Genomic DNA, 13,359 nt, shown 5'->3' on the forward strand with positions numbered 1-13,359 from the left:
TTTGCAACTGTAAAAGAAAAAAAGGCTTAAATGTGTAAACTATCGCCAAATCAGTAAAATAAAACTAGAAGAAAAAAAATTAAGTTATTTTTTATTCCATTTACTCTTAATCCTTGAAAATAGCCTGTAGGTTGTCTTGTTCAACATTCACACTGAGTGTATGTAGATGTTCTTTCTACTTGGAAAGGAAAAAAGACGTGAGTGCACAAGATGAATATAAACCTGCTTTTATTAAGGAAATGTAATAAAATCCTTTGTACATGTCCTCTCCACAGAGGTTCACTGTGTCCACACATGCAACTCTCATGGCTGAGGTACTGTTACAAATGAACTGGAGAAACTAAAAACCAAAGTGGATCTAACGTCGTCAGCCGACAATAAACCAGGGTCCGTTCTGGAGTTTGCAGTTTGGCGAAAAACGCATCACCAAATTCACATGCACTTTATCTGGGAAGAAAAAGGATGAGAAAGTCTGAGATACTAAACGAATGTAGGCGAACATGGTTTGTAGCGTTTTTTTCAGCTTTTTTTCTCCCCTTCAGTTTTATAAAAAGTTCACTTATACAAACAGACAAATGTTTCATTCATAGCTCTCTCCTCAATGTACAGTTCACCAGCTCTCCTTCTGCATATGGACGCGGACAGCTCATCACAACCAAAGAAGCCATGGTGTGTTATCGTAGACCAGAAAGATCCACAGCTGCAGACATTTACACGAGAGCAGCTTCTAAGTGTGTACAAAGTGTAAACCATAAGCCCAGTCGAACCTTTTTGAATATGCTCTTACATAAAAAGGGGGGGGTCGGCCACCTACGTCTAAAGGATTCTCTAATTCTTCTGAATTTCAAAGTATGGCACAAGTGATTAAAAGCCGACCTCATGTCAATAAAAAACCGTCCCGCTGCAAAAGTGTGGCAGTTAAAACAAATGCAGTCTCAGCGAGTTGATTTAAAACAAGCGTCTAAGTGAAAACAGAGTCAGTTGTACGTTCAGGCTTCCACAGTAACACCACCTAAGATGACCACTACTTTCATATTATTGATATTTTCTGCATGAAAACTGGGGCGAAATGTCGTCTGGTTTATTGGTACTTATCCTTATCGATCGATGCTTGTCTTAAATATTATGACACTGAAAATAGTCTTATAGTAAAACAAGAAAATGACTTTACTTCACTAAATATAACATTTATCCAACTCAAGATTTCACCACAAAATATGTCAGTAAAGGATTCCAGTGACTCAATAAGTACTCCAGGATGTTTTGATTGCAATTCATGGCTTTTTTTTCTTCTTCTTCTTCTTCTTCAAAATAGAAAAAAATTACAACAGTTCGTCTAATTGTCATTTGAAGCAATGGTTTGCCCAACGTCCACAGATTTTTTTTTGTTTGTTTTCAAGTGAATTCAATTTTAATTGCATTGCCATGACGCCGAAATGCTCCATAAGGCACTACAAGAGGCAACTTCCATGTTTCCAGAAGCAAAAAGTCCTGTTGCGTCATTGCCCTCTGTTAGTGTGACGGGTCTCACGACCCCAAAATGAGCACTTGTTAACTTGTAGGCTTGTGTCCAAGCTGATGAGAAGGAAGGCTGCTGCTCCCGGGATGCCAGCCGCGAGGTGTCGGGGTCACACGCAGGGGCTGTTTCCATCCAGATGCACCAGTGGGAATCGACACACTTCCTCTCTGCAAAGCCAAGACAGGATGTGCAAAGGACAAATATGAGATGCAGGAAAGAAATCTTCAGCTGTCACCACGACTCTAAATGCCCTTTTCCACTGGTCAAAGAACTCACTAACACCCACTAACGTCTGCGATGGGAATGGATGCAATGGGCATTCACTCCTGGGTCAAATGAATCTGTGCTAGACATAAAGGTTTTATCAGCTCCAACTAGCAATGATGAAAACGAGACACCCGGGTGAACGGGCTAATTTGGAAACAGAGGGAGGTGAGAGAGCGCCTCGGTTTTCAGTGCGTTTGTGACATTGACGCACCGTGGGAACAAACAGAGGCACACGTCTCTACTGGCAAAGGGACATTATACTAAGTCGGTAATTTAGGCGTAAAGGAGGAGGTACAAATCAGATATTTTACAGCACATTTTACAGGTAAAGACAGAATTCAATACTAACCTCCATCATGGTTTGTATCATACACGTTTTTTTTATGAGAAAGACAATCATGAGTTAATCAAACACACATTGAAGACACACAGCAGATCACGTCATGGGTTCACTCAACGTGAAAGACAAATAATTCATAATGTACATGTTGATCATTCACTCATTCATACCGATGACTGTGAAGAAAGATGGACGACGCGAAAGCTCCCTGAAACTGAAGCCAAAACATCTCCATCGCCCCCTGGTGGCTGGCTGAGTTGTAGGTCGTAAACCCTACCTCCTCCATGTTACTGGATGAGACATGGACCAAACTAATGAGTCATGTCAAGTACAACTTTCCTGAACATGGTTCTCACATCGGGTTACTTTTCCTAATACATTTGGTGGAAATTGCCCCAGCTGAAAACTGATGTCGTCCATCTTTACACACAGTCATTGACACATACATTCATTCAATTCCACATCGCAAAACGTTCCAATTCAAGTCAGAAACTTTCAGGTCAACAAAAACAACTCACCCTCTAGATTTTAACACTCTCTGTCCCGTACACGTTGTAGCCTTCACGGTACGTGGCAAAATTCTGGGTGTTTGCCGGAGGGGCTGGCTTAAAGTTCTGGGCGTTCTTTGCCAGCTTCAGTCTTTTGGTTTCTTGCCGAGACTTATAGCAGAACTCTATCAAAGCCACGGTCATAGCCAGGCCAAGCCCTCCTACCAGAATATAGAAGACTCCTGCCACGTTGCTCAGGCTTAGTGCACTTGTCTTGTCCTGGGGGAGGTAAAGACCACCATTAAGACTTTTTCCAAAACCGACTTGAGGCTGACCAACAAACAAACATCTACACCCACGCTAACATAAATCCTAAATGTACATTCTGCTGCACTACGGCTACACAGAAACTCTTGAGGAGCTAATTGTGTCTCCTGAGGTGTAGTTGCTAAATTGAACCAATAGGTGTGATAAAACCTAAATGTGTCTAATTCCTCCTCTTGGGTGATTTCCACTCTAAAGAGCTGGGAAGGTGAATGTAGAGAGAGAGAGCTGCTATCTACGCTGCTTCATGGTCTCTTTACGAGACCACCTCTAAAGGAAGGAGGTCGTGGTCGTACAGGTCTACACATTAAACCCTCAGTCACTATCACACTGTAGCTGCTTCAACGTCAACACACTGCATTTGTACAATCAAAGTGGCAAAGCTGTGGAGGGCGAATTGAACCATTTTGCTGCTGTTAAAAGCCAAACAGTAATATTGAAATTCATTTATGTGAGTTTTACCATTTGCATCCGGGCCCTGAGGGATAGTTTACAGGCCGTCAAGTGTAACTTCTGCACTTGATGTCTAAAAAAGTCCGTTAACTGGCGGATAAACTTATTTAAATGGACTGAAGATGTAAGAAAAGAAAGTTCCTCACTCGGACACTCCATCTATGAGACATGACTATTAAATGCCATCGGACCACTTTGTGCTCAGATGGTATTTAAAGGTCAGTGGGGTCTGTGTCAGAGTGAGGACGCCTTTTGGGGGGAAACACGGCCGGTCATGTCAGAGTTAACATGCGCTGTTTGCATACAAATGAATAAGAACACCAATAAACTAAATTTCAATAGAGGTTTGGTAAGACTAGATAGCAGTATAATGGTTTCAATTCTATGGTTTTTCAAATTGGATGGTATGAAGTCAAAAGAAAATAGTGTGTGATCATGCTGCAATTTTTACAAATCTTAGAATTGTCTGCATACGACAGTAACATGTTAATGTAATGAATCATGATCAGAGTGTGAATAAACACATTGGACTATGTGTGAGGCAGATCTAGTCGTTAATGTCTCGGTCACTCGAGTGTTCAGATACTATATCATGTCGTGGTTTACATGTCTGACACAATGTTTATGCTTTGGATGTTTGCATATGAACAGTTGGGTCAAAATGCATTTGGCAATCAGTGTAAAAAGACCTGCAGCGACTGACCTTACTTCCAGAGTCCTTGGTTCCACATTCACCCTTATCGTACCACCATTTGTTTTTCAGCTTGTCTAAGATGCCTTGTTCACTGAGTTTCAATACTGCAAGGTTTACAGGAGTTCTTCACGTGGGAAATAACATAAATAACATTTTATTATGTTATTTTATGTTATTCAACTTTTTTAAAACTACTTTATACTGTGCAAAGCGATAGAGTAGGGTCCTGGCCAACACATCACAGATAAGCAAGCAATACTACAGTATGTAAATAAATATATATATATATATATAGATATAAATATATGACCTTTCATAATCCATGACTACCCTAGCATGCCAGACCCCATCTATATCGCTTTGAGTAATCGGCACACACTGATCACAAGGAGAGGAACAGATTTGAACTTGCAGAATAAAGCAGCTGCTGCATAGCTTTCACAGAATGAGAGGAAACAGAGGCAGGAATCGCTGAGGGCACTTTTTTGGGGTTGTTGTTGTTGTTGCTATGTGCAGCCTTTTTGAAGTTTAGCAAGGTGAATCGAACAGGAACCCTTTCTTGACTAACAGACAAAACACAGCAGTCCAAATTCGGAGATTTCAGGGTAATGTCTCACAAATCACCCCTTTCAATCGTAGCAGCAGGGGGTCCAATGTCATTCCCCGAACTGAAACACATCTTTAGCAGCGAGAACGACAGCAAACATACTCATTTAGATCCTAATTTTGACTTTATCTTAGATCAGGGTTACAGTGAGTTTAGATGAGGTCAAGAAAATGTCACTTTCTGACTCAGTTTGGGGATTTTGGGTTTTGCAAGACATTCTGTTTTAATTTCCGTGACTGCCTCATTTCCAGGCTGATTTCCTTTTCAGAACGAATGACAGCGTTCGTAATCCAACATCATCAAATATATTGCATTCACCACTGTGTTCTTTGTATCGTCAAATTGAGCACAAATCCTGTTTTCTGATCATATTAAAGAAAGATAATAATAATAATTCAAATGAAAAGTCATGCACGTTGAGTGGACGATGTGCTGTCCTGTCTCCAGTCAGAGCTTTTTGAAAAGGCAAAGTTGTTTGTGTGATATATAAAGAAACGTCATCACAGTTTAAAATATTAACGTTGTTGTAGCTTGTTTTCTCCACCGAGAAGGTTATGTTTTAATCCCCGTCCGTTTGTTGGTTGGTGGGTTTGTATGTTTTTAAGCTTGTTAACGCAAATACAACTTGATTACCACGAAACTTAAAGAACGTGGTTTGGGTCGGAGAAGAACCCATTAAACTGCAGATCTGAACTGGGGGTGGATTCACTTTCTTTAACAGTGTGTTTTTCCACATTCTCCCAGTTTTTCCAGGGAATAATACACAGAACATGATGAAATACAATCAGCCAAATTCAGGGAATTGGGAGTGTGTACAATTTGGTGCAGCAGGATTGAATTTAAGGGGACGTATGAACTCTACTGAGTGTCCTTCTAGTTATTAATGAGCATCTAGTGACTCTTGCTTTTGTGTGTGTTACCTCCCTGTGACGCCCTCAGAGCTCAGTGCCTCAGGTCAGCATGAGACATAAAAGTAAAGAAGCCGTCAAATCAAAGATTACGATTTCAAACTGTTTCGCTGTAAACATCGTGAATCAAGTCCCCGCTGCTTCTAGCTGCTCTGACCTCTGACGTCCCTGAACAGAAACCAGAATTCAGCTACAGTCATGGTGTCACATTTAACCTTGAACTATTTATAATTTAGCCGCATAATGGTCAATACTGCAGGTTAAGACAATGTCTGCAGTGTCCCATGGAATCAAACTGATTTTTCTCTATGTCATAACAAATACAAAGACTTAACTTTTGTGAGACCCTCACCACCAGGGGGTGGCCATGGACTTTAAAATGATACACTGAGTTCACTGAGTTCACAGCTCAGAAACACTCAAACCTTCCCCTCTTCCCATCATCTGCTCTTACATACTGTATTTCTATGTGTAGAAACACAGAGTTTGACGTTTTGTTTAACACTGGAAACTTCTTGACAATAAAGTAAAGCAATAACCTGAAAGTCCAAGCTAAACTAGTAAATCTAGATACTGAAGGACGCACATGTTGCTGAACAGACCAATTATTAAAAAGAATAAGTGGGCAAGGGGGGGGGGCACTTTCCCTCTTCGTCTTGATGCAGTTTGGGTCATTTAAGAAATAAAATATAGTGTTATTAAAGTATTTTTGCTCTGTATTGAAGAATAACTCCATCAGTCATTCGTACTGCAGAGACAGAAACTGTCCCAAACCTCTGGTGTGATAGCAGCTCCAAAGAGGGAAGTTAAATATATATGCATACATGTATATTTATGATTTACCTTATAAAATATTTTTTATTAGAAAAAATAATCTAATGATAGTTTTATTAGATTTTATTCTTATTATTTGTATTCTTATCATATATTGGATGGTTCAGTTGTGTCTTTGATTGTGTCCGTCCCCGGCAGTTTTTTTGAGCCTGTGTGCAAGAGACAAATAAACGTCTGCTCCCCTCACATCAGAACTTTAGCCTTCAGACTGTCTGCAAAACAGGAAAACAGCATCTTAACACACTCATGACCACACGGAACAAGTCACAACATGAACCACACGTGCACAACACGGACTCTCATGCACAAATTAAGACATAAATCACATTCTGTATGAAGTCAAATCAAACAAACATCACACTCTAGATACATAAATTACCCACGGTCCTGTGGATATTTTATATCATCCAGCTCTGATTGATAAAAATACCTGTGAACACGTCTGCATATGAAATAAACATTAAAATATCTCTGATTTACAACATACAGATAATTTGAATAACATCGTTGATTTGTTGTTGCGCTGTATTTTCTCAGTGGTAGTTACATGCAATACATTTACTTGTTGAATTACCCACACGTGCCTTTCTGAAAGTGAAATAAAGACAAGGAAACATGGCAGTCAGATGTGAGAGTGTCACACCGATCATTAACTCTCTTTCTAACCGAGGGATCGAGGCAAATTGCCGGCGAGAGGAGACGGCGTCTTTGCGTTATCCCACCGGTAGCATCCATGTTCTGCTCACTCAGAAATGAATGACTACAGTTAATAACAGAAAGGTTTGCCGCGTCTCTTCTCTCACAATGTGCCAAGAGTGCCGCGGTCATGAGGCAAGCTGGAGAGCAGAGGCAGAGATGGATCCACAGTAGCACAGCTTTTACTGTGCCCAGGTGTCTGAAACACAAGATCAGGGGCCTCATTTATAGACAGGTCGCACAACAGATTTGATTGAAAGAGAAATCCTTATCGATGTCTGTATTTAATAGACACACTGATCTGGTAAAAGGTGTCAGCTCTTCTGCAGAGCTGAGCCGGACGAGCACAGCTCTGAAAAAGTATAAGTATGGATGTTATATGCTGGAGAGCGTGTGCACATGAGAATGTACCTTAACCTGTTTGCTTTAATTTGACATTTAGAGCAGAACTATGCAACTTTTCATTCTTCCATTATCTTGTTATCATCTCACTTTAAAGCAACACTTTTTAACTTTTACTGAGCAACAGCGCCCTCTGCAGCCGCACATGGTAATTAGTACTGTTGGGCTCTGTGTCTGAGCGATTAACTTCTAAATCTATATCCATACTTTAATGTCTTAGACAAATCAGCTCTGCTACGTACACTCCTGGCGTCCACACAACTTTGGAGAGAAGTTTGGAAACGCTGTTGATCTGGTTTTAGTTTGAAAACTACAGGGCTTCATTGTAGAAATGGAGATGTTTGGAAACAATGATGTAGAAACTCACAGCCGTTTGCTGATTGGGTCTTTTAGGTCACGACGTAGCCTTCGCTGACGACGCCCTTCACGACCCCCTTCCAGAGAAAACACCCGGCATTAGCCTATTGGCTTCGGCTACCAGTGTAGAACTCAACATGGACGATCTAAGAAAATAAACCCATGCCATTGCTGCACCTTCTTTGTGGCCTCGCTCTTTCTGCAACTAAATGCAACCAAATACTTCCTGTGCACATTGGCACACACATGCCCAGTGTACACGACTGGTCATGTGATATGCATTTTCAGGCATGTTAGTATGAATTAAAACTGATATGGAGCCAAAAAGGATTGTTTTAGTTTGAAAACAGTTTTCAAATGAAAACTTAGGAGTATGGATGTAGCCTTACGTCTTTTTAACCGATCTACAGTTCAGCATTACTCTGGAACTTGCTGGACCTGGTTCTGACGATTGAAGCGGCGACTATCAGTCAGTTACACACTTCTCACATGAGATCGTACCTGCTCACCAGAGTTACATGGAGCAAGAACAGGTGATCAGGGTGAGGGTTGGGTAATGAAATTCTCCTTATTCCACCTCACTGAACCATCAACTCATTTTGAAGCTGCTATTTTAAGGTAGGAAAAGTTGCATAGTGTTGCTTTAAGGTCTGAATGTGTCTTCGCCACAGTCACTGATATTTTTACACGAAGCATAAATTAATTATGAAGAATCCTTTTAAAACAAATGTGTGATGTGAATCAAATCTGCTTGCACAAATGGAGCCCCCGGTCACATCTTACACTCTACTACTGCAGGGTTTACCAGGTCAGGGTTGCCATGGAAAGACTTTGACTGGCCTTAGGGTCAAGACCAACCAAAGATTTCTGTCAGTATTACTCTGGATTTCGGTGAGAGGATGTTGGACAAAAAAAAAAAAAGTTTGGACCGTTAGTTTTCACTCTGTCATTAGAATTCTCACGTTTGCCTGTGATGCTTAGTCCCCTCAAGACAACGCTGTTTCCCGTGCCTAACGCCATTCGGCTGATTGGAGAGTGCATACATCGCTCAGTTTACAGATGCTGAGGGTGTGAAATTCCATTCACTCTAATCCCTCTGGCAGAATTTTTAAAAACCACGGATAGATAGGAAGCCTAAACGTTGGCCTGTAGATATAAAAAACAGAGGGGAAGCTGGTTTCTGTCTTTCATAACCACAGGTCAAAAACACAGAAACAACTGTCACAATATAAATTATTCGGTTGTCTAATACTCGACTAATTCTACACATTATTGTCGTTTTTCTCCTCCATTAGCCAAGTGAAGGGTTCCCAGTTGATCACAGTTGCACCTTAAAAATTTATAAGTAGCTTGTTTACATGTAGTTTGGCCCAGAGACTATGGAGTCAGTGACGACAGCCTTGCCGATTACTCTGTTCTAGGATACCCGACTTTGGTGACATTGAGGCTGACCTTAGAGTCACCTCCCCCGCTGCCGCACTCTCCCTTGTCGTACCACCATTTGTTTTTCAATTTGTCCAAGAGGCCTTGCTCATTCAGTTTTAACACTGCCAGGTTAACAGCATTTCTTGAAACGATAAAACATAACTTGTAAGAAAATGAACAGGTCCGTGAGAAATCTAATATAGAATATTAGTAAAGAATAGTGATAGATATCAATGGTTCAGAAGGGGAGCACGGGAGGGACAAATTGGTAAAGAATTTCACTGGTGTGGGAGGGTAAGAAGCATTTTTACAGCAAAGAAAACGTCAAATATTAGAGAGGTGGTGGCATGGAGGGTTACATTGCTCGTAACTGAAGTGTGCGGGATGGGGACATTCTGTCGTCGTTGAATTAGAAATAAGAACATCCAGCATGCAGCTTAACATTCATCACAACTGACAGAGCAGCATTTTCACCAGCAAATGAATAAGGAAAGAAATCTTTCAGTGTAGAATTAGAAGCAATGCAAAAGAGCACCACACAGATCAAGGGGGTGGGGGTGGGGGGGTGGGGGGGGGGGGAGGTTGAAGGGGGAAGAGCCAAATAAACAAGACTGGGGAAAGTGACGGTGCACAACGACATTCAAATGGATTGACTGCACGAGACTGGTGCACCAAAAGCCTTGGGAGGAAGAAGAAAGTGACGAGGACACAAACCAGATAAATAGGACAGAAAACACAAAATGGCTGAACATGTCGATTCAATTCAAATAACTCAAAATACTGTTCACTCATTGATGCATTGGGGAAAAAAAAGAAGAATTAAAGAGGTGAGGGAGAAGAGAATGACAAAAGGAGACATCAGGGTAGGTGGAATACTATAACAACATGGAGGATATTGTTATATTATCCCACCCACCTTAATGCTGAGCCTTTAGGTGTGGCCACGCCATAGCCCTTAGAGTCGAGGTTCCCGCCCACTTTCATGGTGTCGCACGGCTTCCGCTGCTCTATGTACTCGTTCATAGTGGACTCGAGCAGAAAGGCGAACTTGCCCTTCGACTTTCGTACCCGGGACACCCCGTCTGGTGTTGTCTTGGCAAACACTGACGGTTCTGCCGATTTCATGTAAGACCACATTTTCTCATAAACTCCTATTTTGGAGCGCTGCATTAGAGGACACAGAGAGAAGACAGTGACAGGTTAGTGATGCATAAATCAAACATCACACAGTCATAAAAATATTCATAATGAGCCGCTGTGGGTTTGAGTAAAAGTAGAAGTTAGACATTTCTGAGACTGGTGGTTTGGAACTAGAGCCTGGAGGCGACTTGCTTAGCTTAAGGACTATTGAGAATTTATCGTGGTGGAAAGACGGGATGAATCTAAATGTTATTTTCGGAGATTTTTTTTTAATTATATTTTATTTGTACCTTTTCCTTGTCGTACAAAAACTTGCAACAATTTCACTCTTTTATTAGCATGTTGTGTTCTTGAGTTTTATGTTCAGCCAACATAATCAACTTCCTGCTCAAAGTCCCTACTTAATAGGACTGTCACCTTTTTTTATCTGAAATTCATTCAAAAATGGGGGGGAAAGTTCATATTCTAACTATAATGTACAGTCGAGAAGCACATCAGACCCTCAGAAGCAGTTTGCCTCCTGATCCACCAGAGGGCGCTCACCATCAGCATGCCCTCTTGACCTATCAGTAAAGTGAGCCAATATTATATCATTTCAAAAAGCCGTCCTGAGCAGACAATCACGACAACGAGGCGCCTGAGAAGCCGCTGCCTTGCTGCTTTAGGTTGTACAAAAACAAAAAGTCCATGCCACTGTGTGCCTTGCTGCCCGACTGCTCTGGCACACTATTCTATTTAAAATATGGTTGGATCTACAACTTCGGTCAGCCCTCCTTCCCCAATGTCCAGCCATGCTGCCCCCTTTGAGCAGGGGAGGGATTAGTCAACTGGGGTTAGCTGCTCTGAGGAAGAAGAGGGGGAGGAGGTATTCAAATTATATCAGATCCAATTGTGAATTATGAACTAGCGAATTTTAAATTATGTCAAATTCATTCAAACTTTTGGGAAAAGTGACAGCCCTAATACGTTATGCAAAGACATGTGAGTGGAATCAACCTCTTCACCAACCCTCAGTGAGAAAGAAAATATTTCCTCAGTTTCTTACTATTCCTCCCAACTCTGAGTCACACAGGGAAAAAAACAAACAGCGTCAGCCGCTGTGCTCCATGGCCACGTCAGCCACGTGACAGCAGATGTTCTCATTCATGAAAGCACCTGCTGCGACACCACTTACGTGTGATGTGCTCGCTGGCCTCACAGAGGGCAGCGCTGACGCTCTTAGCAGTTCAGAGTGGATTCACCCTTTAAATGCAAACAGTGCAGCGGAGGTAGTGGGCCTTTTGCCAGCAGCCTGAAGTCTGACAATCTGGCAGCTCAGCAGAAGCAAACTGCCGACCATGTTTGGTATCAATATGAACACACCGCCCTGACCTCCTCCTCCTACTCTTCCTCCTCCTCCTCCTCCTCCTCCTCAGATTGTGCTCCTACAAGCAGCAGCAATCAATCATCAGGGTTTGATTTTGAATAATAATCGAATCCATCCTTTTACACAGCCACGTGATCACTGCATCGGATCTGACGCTTGTGTCACTTTGAAATGTGTCACACGGTGTGTTTACAGCGACCTGTTGTGCAGCATGATGCTACAACAGCTTGATATATGTAACGAGTGAAGACGCTGACAGACACATCACTGTCGGGTGTTAACTGAATATGAAACTGCAAAGATTTCACACACATTCCTCTGTGGAAGTCACTGATGCCACCACATGCTACATTTCATGCTTGTATCCTAGTGTGGAACAATCTCTCATTAGATATTACTGACTCCAATTATATACAGGTTATGCCTTATAGGTTCAGTGTGTAAGATTTAGGTGAAAGGGATCTATTGGCAGAAATTGAGCATAAAATAATCCGAGTGATGTTTTCACTAGTGTGTTTCATCTAAATTGTATGAACTGTTGTTTTCTTTACCCTTTATATTTAATACTTTATATTATCATCAGGAGCAGGTTCTCTTTACAGAGGCCACCATGTTTTTCTTACAGTAGCCCAGACTGGACAAACTAAACACCTTTTGAGTTTTTATGACATCTGAAGGCTGCCTCAGGTTCTCTGTCATGTTTGGAAGGGGAGGGTGAGGTGAGGTTATTCAGCTGCAACGTGCAACTTCACCACTAAATTCTACACTGAACCTTTAATGGGTACTAAATAAAGATGCTTTTAAATATTATTATTCTTTAATATGTTATTGTTATGGCCATGGAGACCACATGTCGATCAGGCTCCAATTTCTCCAGCTCATCAGGAGCAATGGGATGTACCTGGGACCTCCCTCAGCTGGTGGCAATCAGCTGAGACTGGGAGGGTTTATAAGGAGGTTTGGTTTCCTTGTTCAGTTGTTTGTTTGCTCTCAGAGGGTCAACACCTTCAGTTGCTTCTCTGAGTTTGTGTTGTTGATTCTGTGTTGTTGGTTTTGCTCATCCTAAGAGTTTGTCATTTTATTTCCACCCCCGTTTTCTCTGTGACTGCCACTATCTTTTGGTTTAGGTCTTATCTTTCTGTTCTATCTTATTGATAGATTACGTGGGTGACAGTAGGGAACTATATGCCTGCTGTTACCTTTTAGAGCCCTAGGACACATTTAGTTGTGTTTTGTTTGTTTCCCCAACAGTGGCCCCTTATATATGATCTATTAATGTATCTCCATCAATCAGAAGTTGCAGATCTAGTATGTTTCTAAATCAGGGGCCATAAAATGGCTATCTAGCTATTCGTAACAGTGAATTCTACTATGCTCCAGTTTGTACAAATAAGAACGGCTGGTTTATCAGCAAAAGGTGAACATATTTCCATAAAACATAAACCAATCAAAAAGACTGAAATCATGAGAGATCAGCCATTAATCATTTCAGTCATCTGTTCTAACATGAATCCACGTGATATTGAGCCAAATACCAGG

At 41.4% G+C, this 13,359-nt stretch overlaps 1 protein-coding gene across 6 annotated transcripts in view; it reads right to left on the reverse strand.

The window, feature by feature from the left end:
• Nucleotides 1–211: 211 nt before the first annotated feature.
• Nucleotides 212–13,359, reverse strand: part of LOC118122168 (glutamate receptor 3) — a 72,019-nt gene continuing 58,871 nt past the window's right edge. Inside the window, exons 13-16 of one of the 6 annotated variants that reach the window (XM_035178713.2) lie at nt 10,231–10,478; nt 4,095–4,209; nt 2,645–2,893; nt 212–1,686 (exon numbers count right to left, since the gene is read on the reverse strand). In XM_035178713.2, the coding sequence (XP_035034604.1) occupies nt 2,648–2,893; nt 4,095–4,209; nt 10,231–10,478 (609 nt within the window). In that variant the 3' untranslated portion in view covers nt 212–1,686; nt 2,645–2,647. Of the gene's footprint in view, nt 2,894–4,041; nt 4,210–9,341; nt 9,457–10,226; nt 10,479–13,359 lie in introns of those variants that run through there. The other 5 variants (XM_035178712.2, XR_004698433.1, XM_047343497.1 and 2 more) reach the window with 5 other exon arrangements.

Source organism: Hippoglossus stenolepis, chromosome 15, assembly GCF_022539355.2.
Source record: "Hippoglossus stenolepis isolate QCI-W04-F060 chromosome 15, HSTE1.2, whole genome shotgun sequence".
In the NCBI taxonomy this organism is placed as follows: Eukaryota; Metazoa; Chordata; class Actinopteri; order Pleuronectiformes; family Pleuronectidae; genus Hippoglossus; species Hippoglossus stenolepis.